This window comes from Cydia amplana, chromosome 5 (genome assembly GCF_948474715.1).
Source record: "Cydia amplana chromosome 5, ilCydAmpl1.1, whole genome shotgun sequence".
Classification (NCBI taxonomy): domain Eukaryota; kingdom Metazoa; phylum Arthropoda; class Insecta; order Lepidoptera; family Tortricidae; genus Cydia; species Cydia amplana.
In genome coordinates, this window is record NC_086073.1 from 6,364,862 (window position 1) to 6,389,227 (window position 24,366).

Below are 24,366 nucleotides of genomic sequence, written 5' to 3' on the forward strand. Positions count from 1 at the left end.
ATTAAATTAGCTCCGTACTTAACATCTACACAACACAAATACAATATTTAGACTTAGCCACTAACGAAATAAAAACCGGCCAAGTGCGAGTCGGACTCGCGCACGGAGGGTTCCGCACCATCAACAAAAAATAGAGCAAAACAAGCAAAAAAACGGTCACCCATCCAAGTACTGACCCCGCCTGACGTTGCTTATTATCATGCCGCGATCAGTAAGGGATTAGAAATAACAGATTTCCATACACTTACGTCAAAATCAATATGGATTGACAGCTATCTCAATCCCTTTCTAATCGCGATTCAGTAATAACTTCGGTCAAAAATCACGTTTGTTGTATGGGAGCCCCACTGAAATCTTTATTTTATTCTGTTTTTAGTATTTGTTGTTATAGCGGCAACAGAAATACATCATCTGTGAAAATTTCAATTGTCTAGCTATCACGGTTCGTGAGATACAGCCTGGTGACAGTCGGACGGACGGACGGACGGACAGCGGAGTCTTAGTAATAGGGTCCCGTTTTTACCCTTTGGGTACGGAACCCTAAAAAAGGCAAAATAAACTTCAGATATAATTGAATATAGTAGGCAGGTACCTTAGGTACCATAGACAGACGGTACATAGTATTATGTCGACTTAGATAGTCGTCACTGGCTGGTGGATCGGCTGCGGCACGTGGAGGCCGCGCTGCAGGCGGCCGCGCGCGAGCTGCGCGCGCCGCGCACCGACCCGCGCGTCATCCGCCTCGCCTGGCTTCGCCTGCATCCGCACCAAAGCCAGCTGAGCGAGTTACTGTCACTTCCACTACAACCCGTACACGTATACAAATAAACTGTCATTCTATGGTACATGCTCATCATCTTCCTCGCATTGTCCCGGCATTTTGCCGCGGCTCATGGGAGCCTGGGGTCCGCTTGGCAACTAATCCCAGTAATTGGCGTGGGCACTAGTTTTACGAAAGCGACTGCCATCTGACCTTCCAACCCAGAGGGTAAACTAGGCCCGTATTGGGAATAGTCCGGTTTCCTCACGATGTTTCCCTCCACCGAAAAGCGACTGGTAAATATCAAATGATATTTCGTACATAAGTTCCGAAAAACTCATTGGTACGAGCCGGGGTTCGAACCCGTGATCTCCGGATTGCAAGTCGCATGCTCTTACCGCTAGGCCACCAGCGCTTCTATGGTACATGCTATGTAAACAAAAGTCACTAGTAAATTGACATTCAGAGACAATTTTAATGTGGCGGTTTGTTTACATAGTTAGCAAGTTCCATGGACTTGTGTTTTAGCTTACGCGAGATTGTGTAATGTTTCTATGTAGTTCAGTATAAGTAGAAACGTAATTGTAAGAATTAGAGCGCTATCGTAAAGGGCCTATACTTGGATGTAGTACAATGAAGAGTAGCCACACTTACGACAGACGTGGATAGATAACGTAGTAGACAAAGTATACACTGTACGTAGATAGTTTGAATAATAAATACTAATAATGTACAATTGTACACCATAGTTACTTAGGTAATTTAAATACATAGTTTAAAATCAAGTAATGATATCTAATTATAAAGCTAATGTAAGTGATCATTTAGGCAACAAATTCTTCCTGTATGTTAAATTTCCCATATTTTTCCACCACCCTCCCCCCCCCCCCCTCTCTCATCCGAACCTGTCATTGGTAAAAGACTATATATATTTGCTGTAAAATTACTTCTTTTTCCTCACATAAAGGAAATAATACGACTTGCATATAGATGAGATTCATGAGATTTCTTCTTCTTTCCGAGCTCCGGCATTCTTTACGTGATCATCAATAGCCACTACATCCCTGACAGATGATTGTTGCAACGCTGTGTTAAGAGCGCTTGAGTCCGCCAATGCATTTCCGCTTATGCGTATATAAGCGCGGCACTTCTTGCCGCATAAGGGCTCATCTAGACGACGGGGTGGAACTCGCATGCGAGTTTAATTACATTGCGTTGTTAGATCGGTCGGCTGAATTGATGTAACCTCAATGGTCCGCAATGTAACTAAAATCGTGTATTTGCGCGCCGTCTAAATGAGACCTTAGTCGCATTTTGTTTGTTGAGCCTCTGTAATATGCCAGCAATAGATTTAGATTTAGATATTTATTCTCATAATATGAAATTACATTATAAATTATGCTAAACTAATCTACATGAATTTATATTATGATCGTCATTAACATTAACATGATATTATTTATTAGATACAAATTAAAAATGTTTTAAAAATAATCAATCTTCTGTCAACAATTTTATCAATTCATGTCAAAACAAAATACGGGAATAACTAAGTACGAGTATCTCTTAATGATCGTCATGTTCTAAATACAATAAATATGGTATACATTACGTTGAATATCAATAAATGAGAACATGTCAAATTTACACGATTCAATTTACAATTTCAAATGTCAAAGTCATATACTCATGTACTGAATAAAGTGGATTATCCAATAAAAGGACCCTCAGTTGACGTTCAAATATTTCGTCAGATGTTTCCATTCGTAATTCAGCGGGTAGACGCTCGTAGTATGTATGTAATATTCTGTAAAGCATTCACTGTCAGGTATGATCGGTGCCAAGTACTTAGAAGATAAAGATTTCATGAGACTGTCATGTTTCAGCCTTGACGAGACAGTGGAGGGAGTGAGCCAGCGGACAGGCTCGAGGAACGACCCCGACGACGATCAGGAGAGGGAGCAGGCATACCAGGAGCAGGCCGGGCCGTCCAGGCCGCCCGAGGACGGCGACGACCATTACAAGTGTGTATACTCATCGTCATTGGCCTGCAGAAAAACTGCAAATAGAGAAGCGTTCCGGACTGTGGTAGCCGACATCCGTGGAGGATATGGCACCTAAAGAAGATCAATAAAGTGATGGTTTATACTAGTGATGGGTAGGACATCAATTTAAAATGGGTTTGTATGAGTACCTCATTTTCTAAAATGAGGTGTTACAATGTCTTACTTCAAATGAGGTGAGGTACTAGCATATTTTCAGCGTCGACTATTCCATTAATTCCAACGGCGACAAAAATATTTAATGTATATACATATTTATGTATTCATCACTTCCTTTATAAATAACATTTAATTGGAGTGCAATTCTGGAGGTTAAGAATAGAACTTTTAGGAGAAAGATAATTTTAGAATCAAGTAAAATGAATAGAGGAGTGAAGTAAGACATTTTTGCTGTACGAAGTACTGCGACAAATTAACAAAATGAGTGGTACAAATGAGGTGCCTCACGAGTGAGCGACTCAACACTAGTTTATACAACGTCCAACGGCACTTCCGCAAATGACTATTAAGTCCAATGCGAGAGCGGCAGCCGCGACCGCATAGCTGGCAGGAGAATGCCGTGCCCGCTGACGAAGGTGGGAGAACGGCGCACTGGTGTCTCAGTGTATACTATATTCCCTTTAATAAATATCATTTGGTTTGGTGTGTTTATTCTATTCGAAAATTTAAAGATTCTGAGAGTGGGCCAAAAATGTTCCGGGAAACGCCAATTTTTTCCTGTGGACATTATATATTTTGTGCTTTTTACTATGGCTTTTATTGTACAGCTATTAAGAAGTAGGTTTTATCAAGCCTTTTTAGGTCCAGCACGAAGTTTAGTCTTTAAACTTCATTTATTATATGATGTGAAAGTAGAACTACATTTTATATAATAGGTCACCAATAACTCCAACATTCGATACTTCGTTACAGAGTAAATGACGATGAGGAGCCAATCATCGCCGTGACGACGACACTAGGTGACAAATATCAACATTATCCTGAACTTATGTTGCTGTCGTAAGTATTTTTGTCTGTTCTATCTAGTGTTCAACAATATTTAATAGTGAATAAAGCGCAATGAAACTAAAACGAGCGCACGAAATTACCTAAATAAAACAAGCTGACCGAGTTTCTTCAATATATTTGTGGATAGTCAATTTCAAAACCTACTTGGAGCTATTTAATACTTGATATTATGATTTATGATAACCTTAGTAGCTTGCCAATTCCGACCGCAAAAATAGCCACATTACATACAATACTAATACGACCCGCGTAAAGGAACTGAAATATTAGGAAACCCCTGGTGTGCAGTCAGAGTCAAATTAGCATATGAAACAACGCGCCAAAAATATATCTCAACAGTTGGCATTCAAAAGTAGACAACAGTTTTGGCCGCATCGTCTGATACCTACGCTAGTTTTAATACTGACTGTACGATATAAATGGATCAATCAACTATTTCTTGTTGTTATTCTGTCCCATCAGCGAGGAGACTAATAGTAGCATAGATTGTTAGAAGAACTGCTGTACCATGTTCTACTAACATGCTCAGTAGATGTCCCATTATGGAAAGGTCTTATAACTACCATAATATGCAAGTTTGGTTCATTTAAATAAATACGAAAAACCTAGAATTTTAAGAGTGACTCAGGAGTCCGTAACCATAGCAACGTGTGACAAGAAAAAGTTGATTAAGCAATAGTTATTTGTACAACAAGAGATCAAAGTTTGATATTTCTTCGAGTGCTTATTTTGAGTCCCGTGCAAGCGAAAGATTCTATAATAGATTCACGAGCGTAGCGAGTGAATCTAATTTAGAATCTTGAGCGTAGTAAGGGACTCAAAAGCGCACGAGATGTAAATAACTTTGATCTCGTGTAGTACACAACATTTTTCACCTCAGCAGTGAGAACATATTAGAGAATCCGAAAAATGTATTCCTTCTTCATCACTTACCTCTATTCACTCATGTTTTCTTAAGATATACCAGCAATTAAATTTTCACCTCAGCAGCTCGAACAAGGGTACTTTGCTACTTAAAAACAGTGAGCAAAATCGAATTTTGCTCACTGAGTGAGCAAAATCGCAATTTGCTCATTTTGTCTCATTCAGTGAGCAAAATGCGATTTTGCTCACTGTTTTTAAGTAGCAAAGTACCCTTGTTCGAGCTGCTGAGGTGAAAAATAAATTCTGATTTTACTATACAGGGTGAAGCGCTACATGCGGCCGATGAAGAGCTTCTTCCAGCGAATGCTAGCGCCGGGCGCGCGCGTCACCGCCGACGTGTACGCATACATGTTCCTGTGCGACTTCTTCAACTTCCTTGTCGTCATCTTCGGCTTCGCTGCCTTCGGGGTGAGTGTACAAGTAGCTCTGTTGAGAACTACAAACAAAATCAAGCGCTACATGCGGCCGCTGAAGAGTTTCTTCTATCGGATGCTGGCGCCGGGCGCGCGCGTCACCGCCGACGTGTACGCATACATGTTCCTGTGCGACTTCTTCAACTTCCTCGTCGTCATCTTCGGCTTCGCTGCCTTCGGGGTGAGTGTACAAGTAGCTCTGTTGAGAACTACAAACATAATGAAGCGCTATAGTTCGTTTTTTTAGCATTAGAAAAAGACTACGCGATCTTGACGTGTCTTTTAATTGAAAAACGCATTAGAAAATCAATAACTATTTCTTATGAAAGCAAAAGAATGTAAATAATCGTATATGATTCATAATTGTTACATATTTACACTGATTTAAACTTTCACGATTTTTACACATTATTAAATTATACAACGGTTACATATTTACCGTAACTTATTTTTTAAAAGTGTTTTTTAAATAAAAATACACGTTAAGATTGTTTACCTTTTTTCTAATGCAAAATAAAACGAACTATACATGCGGCCGCTGAAGAGTTTCTTCTATAGAATGCTGGTGACGGGCGCGCGCGTGACAGCCGCGCGTACCTACGCCTACATGTTTCTGTGTGACTTCTTCAACTTCCGTCTATTAGCTGTTAATAGTTTGTCTTTATCTGTCATTTTAACTACGTATTTGTTTGTTTTATAAACGTGTATATACAGTATAGACATTGTATTGTTTTATTCTTACTTGATTATTCCATTAACAGACCCACCAAGGCGACGGCGGCGTGAAAGCGTACCTGGAAGAGAACAAGGTCCCGATCCCGTTCCTCGTGATGTTGATCCTCCAATTCGCGCTCATAGTGATCGACCGCGCGCTGTACCTGCGCAAGTTTATGCTGGGCAAGATACTGTTCCAGTACGGGCTCATTATAGGCGTGCACGTGTGGATGTTCTTTGTGCTGCCCTTTATTACTGAAAGGTGAGTGAGATACTATAAATGTCATCAATATGTAATGTCAATTCTATAAAATAGTGACTACTTGTCAAATCAGTTTCTTTTCTCCAATATGCTCGGAAATGTTTACCTTATTGTAGCAAAAATAGTACGGGAAGTTCTACGTTATTGTCAAACTCTAATTTAAAAAAATCAAACTATCGCTGTCCTGTTCTAGCGGACGGGAATGAAAAAAACACTACAGTAATAACTTATTACTGTAGTGTTTTTTACTTTTTAAAAATAAAAAACGCAAACAGCCAATTATTATAGCCGCGAGCCGCGTCTACACGACCCGATCAGCTATCATTTCAAGCTATAGGATAGAGTGAGATAATAAGATAAACGACCTTACTTGTCTCGTTCTTACAAGACCGTTGTGCTCGTGTATGATCGTGAGAATACTGCTTAATGAAATCAAAGATTATTTTTATATTTTTTTAAGGATCTCATCCGTGTACATAAAGTTTATATAGTTTGTCAAAGGACTTTCTCATTTCAAACATAGACAGAGAGAATCATACTATCTTTGTCTTACACTAGTACTAGCACCCAAAAGAAAAGGATGGGTATAGTTTTCCTGGTTCTTACTAACAAATTGGTTTGACCAACTATATTGAATGAACGAATATTGAATGACAGAATAAGTTTGTGCCCTAAACTTTTAAAAATTAATTTTAGAGGGAAATTGTTTTTGACATTTTTGATGTGAAGTTTCGATTTGAGTGATGCTTGATGCTTAAATAATTATTATTTTACCTTATTTCCTCGCATGTTTGGAGAAAAGCACTATATATGCCTCGGCAGGAATAGCAATTCGTGGATTCGTCTTCTTTGTCGGACTCCGCTTCGCGTCGTCCGACAAAATCGAAAATCATCCACGAATTGCCATTTCCCGGCCTCTGCAATAATGTACTATTTTTCGAACTGTCTAAACCAGCGGTCGGCAACAGGCAGCCCGCGGGCCGCATGTGGCCCTTGGCTGCTAAAAGGTTGCCGACCGCTGGTCTAAACGATTTTTCTACCATGGAATTTATATGAAACACTAGCGTATGACGTCACAATCAAATAACCTACTCTTTATAGTTTTATGCGGGTTTTAAAATAGAAATTGTGTCTAAAAATAACTGCTGCCAACGTTTCATTATTAATCTTTTGGTGCTTTATTTCATACATGGTGTAAAATAATTTATTTTTTCTACTCCCGTACTTTTATTTGTCATTTAAAGGATCGTGCACACACCTTTAAAACCCTACCTTATAGTTATCAAGACAAGTCTTTAGTCTATTCCCCAAAAAAGATTTTGTGCATACACGCAGTATCTTTTTGGCGATTTTACGATACTTCGTGTAATGACCACTTAAAAAATATTGAATGAAATACAGTGTTGCCAACCTTATTTTAAATGTCATCTCTGACAAATAAGTGAACCATAGACATGTTTTTTTTAAATTTCATTCATTCATTCATTCATTCTTTTCCCGCCCGTACCCTCCGTTTTTGCTACTTCTTGAATTAAAAATATTTGTTAAATTTACAATTTTATTTCAAAGTAAGTGCTAGGTCGTAGAAAAAGTATTGTATGCAACGTTATTTAACTGAGTCAAAAAATACTCGTGGCGTCTTTATTAACACCTTACTCACGCCTTTTTTGACCTCTCTTAAACAACGGTTGCATAAAATACTATTAAATACAGTCAAACACCCTATTGTGTCCATTAAAGTGCTACCAGTATACCGTATTTATTTGCAACAAGTTTTAGGAATAATGTTGACGTGTATCGTTGCAGAACATTCAACGCGTTGCTCCCGCCTCCGATGTGGTACATGATAAAGTGCGTGTACCTGCTGCTGTCCGCGCATCAGATCCGCTGCGGGTACCCGCGCCGCATCATCGGCAACTTCCTTTGCAAGTCGTACGGTTTCCTCAACATGATCTTCTTTAAGTGGTACGTAACGCTTAGAGGGGTTTAGGTGGGTGATCAAGTGCGTGTAATTGCGTTTGGTGCTACTGTCGTAAAAAAGATGAAATTTTTTAATGATTAAATGTCGATAAAATAGGCTACCTTATGTATTTTGAGATAAAGTTAATTAAAGAGGGTTTAAAACAATATTATCATACTCTTTGGTTTTAGTTTCATGGCTGTGCCGTTTGTGTTCGAGTTGCGGACCCTAATGGACTGGATCTGGACGGACACATCCATGACGCTCATGGACTGGTTGAAAATGGAGGACATATTCGCCAGTGTTTTCTTACTAAAGGTACTTCTTCGCTACGCACATATTGAGTACATGAATTATATGCACATATTATGGCTACGCTTTCTTATCTCTTGTGTTACAATACTACTTTACTACAGAGACCGGGAAGTGAAAATTTCTCGTTAAAGTAAGGCATAGACCGTTGAGCGTAGCGAGGCGGATTTAGATACGAGGCTGACTATCCCTTTTCTTGTTGTATAAATTTGCTTTTTCAAAAATCAGTGCGTCCTAAAAACCAGCATGTAGTTAATAGGTAACCGAACAGCTTAATTTACAATGAGCTGCGAAATTGCATGGAGAAATTATGAATGAATTCATTGATAAAGTCGCCATGCACCTTTTACGGCTGATGGTAGAATGTGTCAATGTCCGCATCAACCTGCATGTTCTACAATAGGGTATTTGACTACTAGTCAAATCAGTTTCTTTTTTCGAACTGTCAAAACGATTTTGCTACTATAGAATTTATATGAAACACTAGTATGTGACGTCACGATCAAATTACCTACTCTTTATAGTTTTATACGGGTTTTAAAATAGAAATTGTGTCTGAAAATTACTGCTGTCTACGTTTTTCTAATAATCTTCCGTTGCTTTATTTCTTTTCTCGTCAAATGCTACATAATATCCATCTTGCTATATGGCATGGAGGCATGGACGCTGAATAAATACACAACAGACAGACTTGCTGCCTTTGAGATGTGGCTCTACCGCAGAATGTTAAAAATCTCATGGACTAATCACATTACGAATGAAGAAGTACTACGTAGAATGAGGAAGAAACCAGAAATACTCAACATCATTAAGAAAAGAAAAACAACCTATCTGGGTCACATCTATAGAAATGAAAAATACGACTTATTGCAGACAGTTATCGAGGGAAAGTATGAGGGAAAAAGAGGGAGAGGTAGACCTAGAAATAAATGGATAGATAACATTAAAGACTGGACGCATACAAAAGACGCAGCCACCCTCAAGAGATTGGCAAAGACCAAAGAGCTGAATGCCATGCTGACCGCCGACGCCCATAAGACTGGGCATGGCACCAGAAGAAGAAGCTTTATTTCTTGCATGGTGTAATATAATTTATTTTAAATACGGTCAAATAATTTCGTGAATAGATGAACTAAACCCTCCATCGTCGTATGTTCCAGTGTTCCCGCTTCGTGGAGGACGAGTACCCGGCGCCGCGCGGCACGAAGCGGCCCGCCATGTCCAAGTACCTGCTCGGCGGGACCGTGCTCGCCTTCGTTATTGCCATCATCTGGTTCCCCTTGGTCTTCTTCGCTTTTGGCAACACGGTCAGATAACCTACATATATCAATATCAGTCACTGATACCATAGAGAAAAAAATACATAGATTGCTCACTCCATACATCAGTTTTGGTACCAAAAAGACTATTAATTTCAGTGTCTACATCTAGCATCGAGTAGCGGAACTATCAGTACTGCAGCTTGACAATAGATGTAGCACCGACCGGAGAGTCGTATGTTGTTGGGCATAAGACTTTCCGGTCGGTGCTACATCTATTGTCAAGCCGCCTGTTGTTACCTGGTTCCATTTTTCTGTTAAAATTTCTTTGTAGTTTTACATGTATGTAAAACGTATAATTATTGGTGCAATAATAGTACATTATTGCAGAGGCCGGGAAAGGGCAATTCGTGGATGAGTTTCGATTTTGTCGGACGACGCGAAGCGGAGTCCGACAAAGAAGACGAATCCACGAATTGCTATTCCTGCCGAGGCATATATACTATAGTGCTTTTCTCCAAACATGCGAGGAAATAAGGTAAAATAATAATCATTTAAGCATCAAGCATCACTCAAATCGAACCTTCACATCAAAAATGTCAAAAACAATTTCCCTCTTTAATTAATTTTTAAAAGTTAAGGGTACAAACTTATTCTGCCAGTCAGTACCATTCAATATATTGTGCAATATAGTTGGTCAAACCAATTTGTCAGTCAGTAAGAACTATACCCATCCTTTACTTTTGGGTGCTAGTACTAGTGTAAGACAAAGATACTATGATTCTCTCTGTCTATGTTTGAAATGAGAAAGTCCTTTGACAAACTATATAAGCTTTATGAACACAGATGAGATCCTTAAAAAATATAAAAATAATCTTTGATTTTATTAAGCAGTATTCGCACGATCATACACGAGCACAACGGTCTTGTAAGAACGAGACAAGTAAGGTGGTTTATCTTACTATCTCACTCTATCCTATAGCTTGAAATGATAGCTGATCGGGTCGTGTAGACGCGGCTCACGGCTATAATAATTGGCTGTTTGCGTTTTTTATTTTTAAAAATTAAAAAACACTACAGTAATAAGTTATTACTGTAGTGTCTTTTTCATTCCCGTCCGCTAGAACAGGACAGCGATAGTTTGATTTTTTTTTAATAGAGTTTGACAATAACGAAGAACTTCCCGTACTATTTTTGCTACAATAAGGTGAACATTTCCGATCATATTGGAGAAAAGAATATTTACTTACTATTGTCAAGTAGCAGTACTGATAGTTCCGCTACTCGATGCTAGATTTAGACACTGAAACTGATGTATGGAGTGAGCACTCTTGTCTTACTATATTTCTCTATGCTGATACCTACACTTACTAGTCACTGGTACTGATGACTAATAAAATAAGTTAAAAAAATATGTTTGAAACTACACGACGATTCTAACGAGCTTAACATTGCAACCTTCAATGTCGCTAATTAGACCATCATTCACCAAAGTTAGTTAGATGTACCAAAATTCAGTTCAGTTGAAAACTGTGAAGTGAGACAAATTTAACTTGTAAAATTTCATGCAGACAAGTGAAATTATATAAATGTTATAAGGTTATAACAAAACTAACAATCAGCAATAAAGTTTAAAATAATGTGTTTTCATCGATACAGGTGGGACAACCCAACCCCCCGACGGACGTGACGGTCAAGATACGCATCGGACCGTTCTTGCCAGCCTACCAGATGTCGGCACAGTCACATGACATTTATCAGTAAGTTCATTTATAGGTACTTTACGATACTTTCACGTAGACGTAACATTTATTTTATAGGGTCGTCTATCATTTTTACAACTTAAGTACAGATCGATTCTTAAACAAGACCTGTGCTGGCTGTCCTTTGAGTATTGAACCTATAACATTTAGAATAGAATAGAAATAATTTTATTCGTGAGCACAAACACAAAATAGAAACAGATGTAACAGATATAACAGAGATATAACAAGAGATACAACAGAGAATAAAAGGATAAAGTGCCACGAAATGGTCTCATCTCAGCATGTTGCTGGCGACTTCCAGCGCTGATCTTCCGATGAGTCCATCCGGTGAAACAATCACGACAGGTAACATGAATACAAAACAAAATTAATATATAACATACAAAAGACAAAGACAGCAAAAAGATAAAAATACATTACAATAAATTATAAATTACTATGTACAATGTTGGGTCAAACCCGTAATTTACTGTAAGAATCGAGAATCTCAAGCTTCGGTTTAATCCTTTAAATAACGACTCCGTTAATGCAATGCTATCGCTTATTTTGCCGTTACTAAAACGTCTATTGTTTAAACAGGTACACAGAGGAGGACTACAATGAGCTAAGCAACCAATACGCCCTCGACCGTACGGCCCAGACGTTCCTGTCCAACTACATGTACAACGACGTGGCGGTTATCAGCCTCAACCCCAACTCCACCATGAACTGGGACATCTCGCAGCCCGAGCTCGACCGGCTCGAGCGTGAGGCTATCTCTAGTGAGTCATTACTGTTCAATACTACAAGTACATGTACAACGACGTGGCGGTCATCAACCTCAACCCCAACTCCACCATGAACTGGGACATCTCGCAGCCCGAGCTCGACCGGCTCGAGCGTGAGGCTATCTCTAGTGAGTCATTACTGTTCAATACTACAAGTACATGTACAACGACGTGGCGGTCATCAACCTCAACCCCAACTCCACCATGAACTGGGACATCTCGCAGCCCGAGCTCGACCGGCTCGGGCGTGAGGCTATCTCTAGTGAGTCATTACTGTTCAATACTACAAGTACATGTACAACGACGTGGCGGTCATCAACCTCAACCCCAACTCCACCATGAACTGGGACATCTCGCAGCCCGAGCTCGACCGGCTCGAGCGTGAGGCTATCTCTAGTGAGTCATTACTGTTCAATACTACAAGTACATGTACAACGACGTGGCGGTCATCAACCTCAACCCCAACTCCACCATGAACTGGGACATCTCGCAGCCCGAGCTCGACCGGCTCGAGCGTGAGGCTATCTCTAGTGAGTCATTACTGTTCAATACTACAAGTACATGTACAACGACGTTGCGGTCATCAACCTCAACCCCAACTCCACCATGAACTGGGACATCTCGCAGCCCGAGCTCGACCGGCTCGAGCGTGAGGCTATCTCTAGTGAGTCATTACTGTTCAATACTACAACTACCTACATGTACAACGACGTGGCGGTCATCAACCTCAACCCCAACTCCACCATGAACTGGGACATCTCGCAGCCCGAGCTCGACCGGCTCGAGCGTGAGGCTATCTCTAGTGAGTCATTACTGTTCAATACTACAAGTACATGTACAACGACGTGGCGGTCATCAACCTCCACCCCAACTCCACCATGAACTGGGACATCTCGCAGCCCGAGCTCGACCGGCTCGAGCGTGAGGCTATCTCTAGTGAGTCATTACTGTTCAATACTACAAGTACATGTACAACGACGTGGCGGTCATCAACCTCAACCCCAACTCCACCATGAACTGGGACATCTCGCAGCCCGAGCTCGACCGGCTCGAGCGTGAGGCTATCTCTAGTGAGTCATTACTGTTCAATACTACAAGTACATGTACAACGACGTGGCGGTCATCAACCTCAACCCCAACTCCACCATGAACTGGGACATCTCGCAGCCCGAGCTCGACCGGCTCGAGCGTGAGGCTATCTCTAGTGAGTCATTACTGTTCAATACTACAACTACCTACATGTACAACGACGTGGCGGTCATCAACCTCAACCCCAACTCCACCATGAACTGGGACATCTCGCAGCCCGAGCTCGACCGGCTCGAGCGTGAGGCTATCTCTAGTGAGTCATTACTGTTCAATACTACAAGTACATGTACAACGACGTGGCGGTCATCAACCTCAACCCCAACTCCACCATGAACTGGGACATCTCGCGGCCCGAGCTCGACCGGCTCGAGCGTGAGGCTATCTCTAGTGAGTCATTACTGTTCAATACTACAAGTACATGTACAACGACGTGGCGGTTATCAACCTCAACCCCAACTCCACCATGAACTGGGACATCTCGCAGCCCGAGCTCGACCGGCTCGAGCGTGAGGCTATCTCTAGTGAGTCATTACTGTTCAATACTACAAGTACATGTACAACGACGTGGCGGTCATCAACCTCAACCCCAACTCCACCATGAACTGGGACATCTCGCAGCCCGAGCTCGACCGGCTCGAGCGTGAGGCTATCTCTAGTGAGTCATTACTGTTCAATACTACAAGTACATGTACAACGACGTGGCGGTCATCAACCTCAACCCCAACTCCACCATGAACTGGGACATCTCGCAGCCCGAGCTCGACCGGCTCGAGCGTGAGGCTATCTCTAGTGAGTCATTACTGTTCAATACTACAAGTACATGTACAACGACGTGGCGGTCATCAACCTCAACCCCAACTCCACCATGAACTGGGACATCTCGCAGCCCGAGCTCGACCGGCTCGAGCGTGAGGCTATCTCTAGTGAGTCATTACTGTTCAATACTACAAGTACATGTACAACGACGTGGCGGTCATCAACCTCAACCCCAACTCCACCATGAACTGGGACATCTCGCAGCCCGAGCTCGACCGGCTCGAGCGTGAGGCTATCTCTAGTGAGTCATTACTGTTCAATACTACAAGTACATGTACAACGACGTGGCGGTCATCAACCTCAACCCCAACTCCACCATGAACTGGGACATCTCGCAGCCCGAGCTCGACCGGCTCGAGCGTGAGGCTATCTCTAGTGAGTCATTACTGTTCAATACTACAACTACCTACATGTACAACGACGTGGCGGTCATCAACCTCAACCCCAACTCCACCATGAACTGGGACATCTCGCAGCCCGAGCTCGACCGGCTCGAGCGTGAGGCTATCTCTAGTGAGTCATTACTGTTCAATACTACAAGTACATGTACAACGACGTGGCGGTCATCAACCTCAACCCCAACTCCACCATGAACTGGGACATCTCGCGGCCCGAGCTCGACCGGCTCGAGCGTGAGGCTATCTCTAGTGAGTCATTACTGTTCAATACTACAAGTACATGTACAACGACGTGGCGGTTATCAACCTCAACCCCAACTCCACCATGAACTGGGACATCTCGCAGCCCGAGCTCGACCGGCTCGAGCGTGAGGCTATCTCTAGTGAGTCATTACTGTTCAATACTACAAGTACATGTACAACGACGTGGCGGTCATCAACCTCAACCCCAACTCCACCATGAACTGGGACATCTCGCAGCCCGAGCTCGACCGGCTCGAGCGTGAGGCTATCTCTAGTGAGTCATTACTGTTCAATACTACAAGTACATGTACAACGACGTGGCGGTCATCAACCTCAACCCCAACTCCACCATGAACTGGGACATCAGGCAGCCCGAGCTCGACCGGCTCGAGCGTGAGGCTATCTCTAGTGAGTCATTACTGTTCAATACTACAAGTACATGTACAACGACGTGGCGGTCATCAACCTCAACCCCAACTCCACCATGAACTGGGACATCTCGCAGCCCGAGCTCGACCGGCTCGAGCGTGAGGCTATCTCTAGTGAGTCATTACTGTTCAATACTACAAGTACATGTACAACGACGTGGCGGTCATCAACCTCAACCCCAACTCCACCATGAACTGGGACATCTCGCAGCCCGAGCTCGACCGGCTCGAGCGTGAGGCTATCTCTAGTGAGTCATTACTGTTCAATACTACAAGTACATGTACAACGACGTGGCGGTCATCAACCTCAACCCCAACTCCACCATGAACTGGGACATCTCGCAGCCCGAGCTCGACCGGCTCGAGCGTGAGGCTATCTCTAGTGAGTCATTACTGTTCAATACTACAAGTACATGTACAACGACGTGGCGGTCATCAACCTCAACCCCAACTCCACCATGAACTGGGACATCTCGCAGCCCGAGCTCGACCGGCTCGAGCGTGAGGCTATCTCTAGTGAGTCATTACTGTTCAATACTACAAGTACATGTACAACGACGTGGCGGTCATCAACCTCAACCCCAACTCCACCATGAACTGGGACATCTCGCAGCCCGAGCTCGACCGGCTCGAGCGTGAGGCTATCTCTAGTGAGTCATTACTGTTCAATACTACAACTACCTACATGTACAACGACGTGGCGGTCATCAACCTCAACCCCAACTCCACCATGAACTGGGACATCTCGCAGCCCGAGCTCGACCGGCTCGAGCGTGAGGCTATCTCTAGTGAGTCATTACTGTTCAATACTACAAGTACATGTACAACGACGTGGCGGTCATCAACCTCAACCCCAACTCCACCATGAACTGGGACATCTCGCAGCCCGAGCTCGACCGGCTCGAGCGTGAGGCTATCTCTAGTGAGTCATTACTGTTCAATACTACAAGTACATGTACAACGACGTGGCGGTCATCAACCTCAACCCCAACTCCACCATGAACTGGGACATCTCGCAGCCCGAGCTCGACCGGCTCGAGCGTGAGGCTATCTCTAGTGAGTCATTACTGTTCAATACTACAAGTACATGTACAACGACGTGGCGGTTATCAGCCTCAACCCCAACTCCACCATGAACTGGGACATCTCGCAGCCCGAGCTCGACCGGCTCGAGCGTGAGGCTATCTCTAGTGAGTCATTACTGTTCAATACTACAAGTACATGTTCAGTCCGTTCCCTAAGTATCCAATTTTCTATAAAATGGAGTTGGCAACTGTCAAAGGTTTGCATAGATGGCGCCATCATAGCTTGCCCTTTTTTCTATGCGATTTGGATAAAAGGGCTGGCTTCCAAGGCATTAAAAAAACAAAAATTTGTCACAATTCTATGATGGCTATCTGCTTAATACTTCGACCGGCCAACCCCATTAGTATGTCAAATTGGGTACTTAACACATTCACTGCCAAGAATCTGCTAGGTGGGTTCATTTTGTATTGGATATGGGGCGCTTGGCACTGTAACTGTTAAGTTAACTTGAACTGGGACATCTCATACAATCGGTACAATAAATAGGTGCCAAACCAACGCACGCGAAACAGGTTAGGGAAACTGATTCCAAAGATGATCATTTTGAATTGCAAGATACATGGTTTTATAGTAAAAATCACGTAGGTTACTTTTATGGACAGGGTTGGTTAAAGGATACAAATTACAAGACTCATTTTGAAGTGTCGTGATCGTTTTTTTACGCATTAAGGCAAGGAAATGCATATTGTAATCATGCCTTAACGCAACAAATTCAAACGCAAATATTATACATATATGCTTCCTTCAACGAACAGTTACGTTATGTTTTAATTTTCAATTTCCAGACAATTCGCTTTTGATCAAGTTCACGTTTACGATATCGCACCCGAGCAACAACGCGCAGAACCCTCCGACTATAGAGGACAGTCGCGAGATGCCGCTGGACGCGTTCTACGCCAACGGCACTAGGAACAAGGAGAGAGACACGCTACTTCATCTGTTGCAGAACAATGCTTCCGCTAACACTTGGTTCGTAATACAATCGCTTTTGATCAAGTTCACGTTTACGATATCGCACCCGAGCAACAACGCGCAGAACCCTCCGACTATAGAGGACAGTCGCGAGATGCCGCTGGACGCGTTCTACGCCAACGGCACTCGCAACAAGGAGAGAGACACGCTACTTCATCTGTTGCAGAACAATGCTTCCGCTAACACTTGGTTCGTATTCCATTCGCTTTTGATAAAGTTCACGTTTACAATATCGCACCCGAGCAACAACGCGCAGAACCCTCCGACTATAGAGGACAGTCGCGAGATGCCGCTGGACGCGTTCTACGCCAACGGCACTCGCAACAAGGAGAGAGACACGCTACTTCACCTGTTGCAGAACAATGCTTCCGCTACCACTTGGTTCGTATTCCATTCGCTTTTGATAAAGTTCACGTTTACGATATCGCACCCGAGCAACAACGCGCAGAACCCTCCGACTATAGAGGACAGTCGCGAGATGCCGCTGGACGCGTTCTACGCCAACGGCACTAGGAACAAGGAGAGAGACACGCTACTTCACCTGTTGCAGAACAATGCTTCCGCTAACACTTGGTTCGTATTCCATTCGCTTTTGATAAAGTTCACGTTTACGATATCGCACCCGAGCAACAACGCGCAGAACCCTCCGACTATAGAGGACAGTCGCGAGATGCCGCTGGACGCGTTCTACGCCAACGGCACTCGCAACAAGGAGAGAGACACGCTACTTCATCTGTTGCAGAACAATGCTTCCGCTAACACTTGGTTCGTATTCCATTCGCTTTTGATAAAGTTCACGTTTACGATATCGCACCCGAGCAACAACGCGCAGAACCCTCCGACTATAGAGGACAGTCGCGAGATGCCGCTGGACGCGTTCTACGCCAACGGCACTAGGAACAAGGAGAGAGACACGCTACTTCATCTGTTGCAGAACAATGCTTCCGCTAACACTTGGTTCGTATTCCATTCTCTTTTGATAAAGTTCACGTTTACGATATCGCACCCGAGCAACAACGTGCAGAACCCTCCGACTATAGTCGTCGTTGTCGTGTGTTGTTGTTGTATTATAGTTGTCGTATAGTTGTCGTTGTCCTCTATAGAGGACAGTTCGATTAATTTACTTAGGGGCTGTTCATAAATTACGTCATCTATTTTGTCAATTTTTGACTCCCCCTCCCTAAAATCATCCAAAAATCATGCTTCGAATGACCCCGTTTCCTCCTACATCATGCTACCATCATCCGATGTCCAGAAATCATAAATTCATAGAAGTTTGACGTTTAAAATGACACTTGCACTGCGTGGGCTACCAAAATCGCTGCAGACTTCTCGGTCTGACTCTACATAGGTATATTTAACATAAAACCATAAAATTATCGAATTTTGGTATGAATAGATAATACATTTCAATTAGTGTCCGACGGAAGATTCGGTTTCGGCCAGTTTCGGATAAAAATTCATGTTTCGGCCGTAGTTTCGATTTCGGCCAAAAAACGGCCGAACCTTTCGGCCGGGCCGAAACTTACGAAATGGTACTTCGTACTATGAATAACTGAAACTTGACTATGTGACAACGACCATAAGTTGAGGAACAAGTAGGACAACAATATTAATGTACTGATATTTATGTATACAAAAATTAATTGGTTTATTAGAAAACACAATGCCCTAACGAGGGCGCCACTGGACGGTGGGACGCAGTCTTAATAATAATAGGTGTATAAAAGCGGTTTTATGTAATTTTTTCAATGATCTTAACAGGTCTACTAAAGTTTCGGTTTCGGCCGAAACTAGAGCCAAAGCCGAACCTTCGTTTTCGGTTTCGGTTTTGGCTAAAAAACATGTTTCGGTCGGACACTAATTTCAATCCCTTAAAGTGGTCGGCAACCTTTTAGCAGCCAAGGGCCACATAGTAGTTAACGAAGTTGACGCGGGCCGCACGTTGTTAATATTTATGACTTTATCAGACATTGTCGTTCGTCAATATTACATACAAAATAGCCAGGGAGGCTCGCGGGCCGCAAGTGACAGGTTCACGGGCCACATGCGGCCCGCGGGCCGCGGGTTGCCGACCGCTGCCTTAAAACATTTGTTTCATTCGATTCGGGCCGTTTCCAGTATAATGCGAGTTAAAAATGACCTTATGTATTCTTTCTTTGTGGCCTTATTTATGTGCAAATATTTTCTGATTTCAGGTTGAACGTGCCAAAACTATTTCCCAAGTTCTTGAAAGTGTTCAACAAAGGAACGGCGAAACCGGCCTATCAGCTGATACATGGAGACCCAGGTAACTGATCTAAAATAGTTATTTGTTTTACTAGGGGGCAAAGTTGTCGTTTAACCCCTCGCGTTCTTGCCCGAGGAAGAGAAATATTACTATAATACTACGCATGTGGTTCAAAAAGCAGAATATTCAGCATTGCGAGGGTCCGAGGCACGTGAATTGAACAAAATTTGTTACTAAGTGAAACATAATATTATAATATTTTACGCAAGGATAAAATTACAAATCGAATCTAAATTAATGTTATTAATTAAATAGTTATTATTCAAAATCATCACTTAAAAGTCAATTTTACCACCCAACAGGAGTAAACAACTCGAAATTTGCATCATATTACTTTGCCCCTGCTCTTGTCGGTAAAATGAAACTGTCCCATCTGTTTTTGAAGAAAAAAGAGAGCCTTTTTCAATTGATATGGTGAAAAAAATACCGGACAAGTGCGAGTCGGACTCGCCCACCGAGGGTTCTGTACTTTTTAGTATATGTTGTTATATCGGCAACAGAAATACATCATCTGTGAAAATTTCAACTATCTTCCTATCACGGTTCATGAGATACAGCCTGGTGATAGACAGACGGACAGTGGAGTCTTAGTAATGGGGGCCCGTTTATACACTTTGGGTACAAAACCCTAAAAACTGTTGTAAAATTGTCTATTAAAACCTTGTTTTAGAGGACGAAGCGACTCAGTATCGCGACGTGCAGCTGAGACTGGAGAGAGATAAGGACACCATGTATTGGCGAGTGCACGAGTTTTGTAATGAGAAGGTAAAAGTCATCATATATGTAACTCTTTTCTTGACAAATAAGAAAACTGTAGCAAGTTCAAGCCCGTATTGTGATAAATAGTCTGCTACGGATCTGCACTGCCCATGTTTAGCAAACTATAGATAAATAGTGCCAACATATGGATACCGTAAAATGATTCTACTTTGCTCCCCTGTGGGAAAATGTGCTCAAATTCTGTTAAATGATTATTTTTATGTTATAGGTACCTACTCAGGTAAACAATATTTATAATGTCCTTAATTTAGAGAAAATATTGGAGTACCGTTGTACCTACATTTACAACCATTTTACGGTAGTGCAGCCAACTAAGGTTGGCTCCACTACTTTTTCTTCTTATATAATTCATCATCTTCCTCGCGTTGTCCCGGCATTTTGCCACGGCTCATGGGAGCCTGGGGCCCGCTTGGCAACTAATCCCAGTAATTGGCGTGGGCACTAGTTTTTACGAAAGCGACTGCCATCTGACCTTCCAACCCAGAGGGTAAACTATATAGGCCCGTATTGAGATTAGTCCGGTTTCCTCACGATGTTTTCCTTCACCGAAAAGCAACTTGGTAAATATCAAATGATATAGGTTCCGAAAAACTCATTGGTAGGTACGAGCCGGGGTTCGAACCCGCGACCTCCGGTTTGCAAGTCGCACCCTCTTACCGCTAGGCCACCAGCGCTTATCATTCTTCCCAATCGCCTTATCCTAAATTGTCATACTTATACTACTTGAGTAATCATTATACTAATGAAGATGTAGATAACAACGTACTATTTTTTTCAGGAAGAACAGCAGTTGCTGAACATACCAAAGAACAGTTGTGACATGCTGGTCATGTTCACGTTCAACGACAAGCTGTTTCCTGAGACGCTCAACTTTATTTCCGGCGGAGGGTAAACGTTGTTTTTAATTGTGTATTTTTACTCATGTCTGGCTAGCAAGATAATCTAGGTATCTAACTATAAGTACAGTCGAAAGTTTTAATTTATGAGTTTTATGACCCATTTTGTACCTTTGACTATGGCATGAGGTCTCTAGCGACTTTCATATTGATTGTCACTATGACAAGGTACGAAATGGGTCATAAATTAATACTTTCGACCGTACCTAATGCCTCCTTTAGTTTGCAATAGCTTGGGAAGCTTGAAAACGCATCATGAGAATGAAGAAACGTGCCTCCTATAGTTCGTTTTTTTAGCATTAGAAATAAGGTAAACAATCTTGATGTGTCTTTTAAATACTAATAATACGATATTTTATAGTCGTCTGCTTTCATAAGTAATAGTTATTGATTTTTAAAAAGTGATTTCAATTAAAAGACATGTCAAAATCGCTTACCTTCTTTCAAGTTCTTTCTAATGCAAAAAAAAAACGAACTATAGTTTGAGGCCCGTAACGTAGTTTGAAAACAACTATTACCAAGAACCCATTAACCTGTCGAATCCCACGATATGACGTCACCATAAGCGTTCTGGCTCATATATGAGCCGTGGGAGCTGACAGATTTAATAGTTAATCATTTGGAGTATATGTATATCTTATGTTAGTTTAGAATATTCTGACATAACATAATTATCTGCCATCAGGATCATCGGTCTGTACACAACGTTCGTGTTCCTAGCGTCTCGCCTGCTGCGCGGGTTCTTCTCCGGCATCTACACCAAGATCATGTTCGACGACCTGCCCAACGCCGACAGGGTGCTACAGCTCTGTCTGGACATCTACTTGGTATATACACATTTTTTCAGTCTCTAATTGACCTATGATTTCGTAGTCAAGTACTTTAAATACGGCAAAGGAAAGCTAAATTTTACTGGGTTTTACTTCGCTGCAAATATTTTAGACGCGCTGCTAGCGCCACTGCATTATAGAGTATAGTGAGTCCACAGACAAGACATCCTCCAGACTGAGCATAGTAGCGCTACCCCCTCTGCCACAAATATACGGTAGTTTTACTCCATTTTCGAGTCAAAGTGTCTTTGTGTGACGTCCGTGTCTTCGAACGGACCAATCACGGCACGGGACTCGCTCGCTTCGTCCCCCGCACCCCAGTATTTTTGGCAGCATCGGTTTCATGAAATAATTGCTCTAAACTCCGTCTAGAGGATTCCTAGTCTATGAGTGAGTCTAATGGGGCCCACAGATTACCAGTTCGCCGGACGATATTAGCCTGTCAGTTAAACTTAAAAGGTGACAGTTCCGAACAACTGAGAGGCTGATATCGTCCGGCGATAATCTGTGATAGTCTGTGATAATCTGGTAATCTGTGATAATGTTAAGGGTAATTTTGACGTGCAGCCTAAACGGGCACTCGGTTCAACTATGTTCATAATTATAAAATATAACCCTAAACAAATTGTATTCAGGTCCGTGAAGCCTTGGAACTCGCGCTCGAGGAGGACCTGTTCGCGAAACTAGTGTTCCTGTACCGGTCGCCGGAGACCATGATCAAGTGGAGCCGGCCCAAGGACGAGGACGCCGACGAGCAGCGCGCGCTGCCGCCGCTCCCGAGGAACTGAACGCACTACTGCCGAAGACATGGATAACTGATCGTTCGTTTTTAATCCTTATTGCAATGGTATAAAGTCCAAAGCTAGTAGTAATTGTCAAATGTTATCATCGTAAAAGAAAGTTCTGAGAATCTCAATGTGATTCCCGAGCAGCGCGCGCTGCCGCCGCTCTCGAGGAACTGAACGCACTACTGCCGAAGGCATGGATAACTGATCGTTCGTTTTTAATCCTTATTGCAATGGTATAAAGTCCAAAGCTAGTAGTAATTGTCAAATGTTATCATCGTAAAAGAAAGTTCTGAGAATCTCAATGTGATTCCCGAGCAGCGCGCGCTGCCGCCGCTCTCGAGGAACTGAACGCACTACTGCCGAAGACATGGATAACTGATCGTTCGTTTTTAATCCTTATTGCAATGGCATAAAGTCCAAAGCTAGTAGTAATTGTCAAATGTTATCATCGTAAAAGAAAGTTCTGAGAATCTCAATGTGATTCCCGAGCAGCGCGCGCTGCCGCCGCTCTCGAGGAACTGAACGCACTACTGCCGAAGACATGGATAACTGATCGTTCGTTTTTAATCCTTATTGCAATGGTATAAAGTCCAAAGCTAGTAGTAATTGTCAAATGTTATCATCGTAAAAGAAAGTTCTGAGAATCTCAATGTGATTCCCGAGCAGCGCGCGCTGCCGCCGCTCCCGAGGAACTGAACGCACTGCTGCCGAAGACATGGATAACTGATCGTTCGTTTTTAATCCTTATTGCAGTGGTATAAAGTCCAAAGCTAGTAGTAATTGTCAAATGTTATCATCGTAAAAGAAAGTTCTGAGAATCTCAATGTGATTCCCGAGCAGCGCGCGCTACCGCCGCTCTCGAGGAACTGAACGCACTACTGCCGAAGACATGGATAACTGATCGTTCGTTTTTAATCCTTATTGTAATGGCATAAAGTCCAAAGCTAGTAGTAATTGACAAATGTTATCAACGTAAAAGAAAGTTCTGAGAATCTCAATGTGATTCCCTTCTGTCTGATAGTTGCACGTCTCGCCACTATGGCGCCCGTAACGGCAATAACAATATACTAGGTACTCAGATTAAAAGGCAGCTGAATGACTCGGCTAATCTAACTTTCACACTACTAGCTTTTCTATAAAGGCGACACACAAAGGTGAGAAAACCTTAGATTTGCAATGAAATTAATTGAATAGAAGGTAAAGCCTGTGCCCAGCAGTGAGTCGTAGCTAGTAAGCTAACGTTGAATGATTTAGTGATGGTCAATTTGTGTCTCCTAATTTGTTCTAGTCGACTTTATACCAACTATGAAAATCAACGAATGACATTTAAACTATTACGTCCACACTTTATTATGAACAATATTTTAAAACTTACAATACGCTTAAAAGTTTCCATATTTTTAATTTTACATATTAATGCAGTAATTTACATGTGTGTTAAACACATACGTTGTACAGCGTAACTTATATAAGACTAACTGCTGTACTTCAATGAGTGCGTAGATGAAACTCGAACTGTTGTCTACCTGTTATGTAAATTCA

The 24,366-nt window shown here is 42.4% G+C and overlaps 1 protein-coding gene across 1 annotated transcript in view; it reads left to right on the top strand.

Annotated features, from left to right (window-relative positions):
- LOC134647873 (piezo-type mechanosensitive ion channel component) overlaps positions 1 to 22,824 on the top strand; it is an 81,557-nt gene extending 58,733 nt beyond the window's left edge. The window contains exons 41-55 of the mRNA XM_063502224.1: positions 2,647 to 2,784; positions 3,736 to 3,822; positions 5,016 to 5,163; positions 5,930 to 6,144; positions 7,951 to 8,109; positions 8,296 to 8,422; positions 9,577 to 9,723; positions 11,335 to 11,435; positions 12,021 to 12,202; positions 17,054 to 17,237; positions 19,439 to 19,530; positions 20,201 to 20,301; positions 21,101 to 21,198; positions 21,892 to 22,033; positions 22,672 to 22,824. Coding sequence (XP_063358294.1) covers positions 2,647 to 2,784; positions 3,736 to 3,822; positions 5,016 to 5,163; positions 5,930 to 6,144; positions 7,951 to 8,109; positions 8,296 to 8,422; positions 9,577 to 9,723; positions 11,335 to 11,435; positions 12,021 to 12,202; positions 17,054 to 17,237; positions 19,439 to 19,530; positions 20,201 to 20,301; positions 21,101 to 21,198; positions 21,892 to 22,033; positions 22,672 to 22,824 — 2,074 coding nt within the window. The remainder of the gene's footprint in view (positions 1 to 2,646; positions 2,785 to 3,735; positions 3,823 to 5,015; positions 5,164 to 5,929; positions 6,145 to 7,950; positions 8,110 to 8,295; positions 8,423 to 9,576; positions 9,724 to 11,334; positions 11,436 to 12,020; positions 12,203 to 17,053; positions 17,238 to 19,438; positions 19,531 to 20,200; positions 20,302 to 21,100; positions 21,199 to 21,891; positions 22,034 to 22,671) is intronic.
- The last annotated feature ends 1,542 nt before the right edge of the window (positions 22,825 to 24,366 follow it).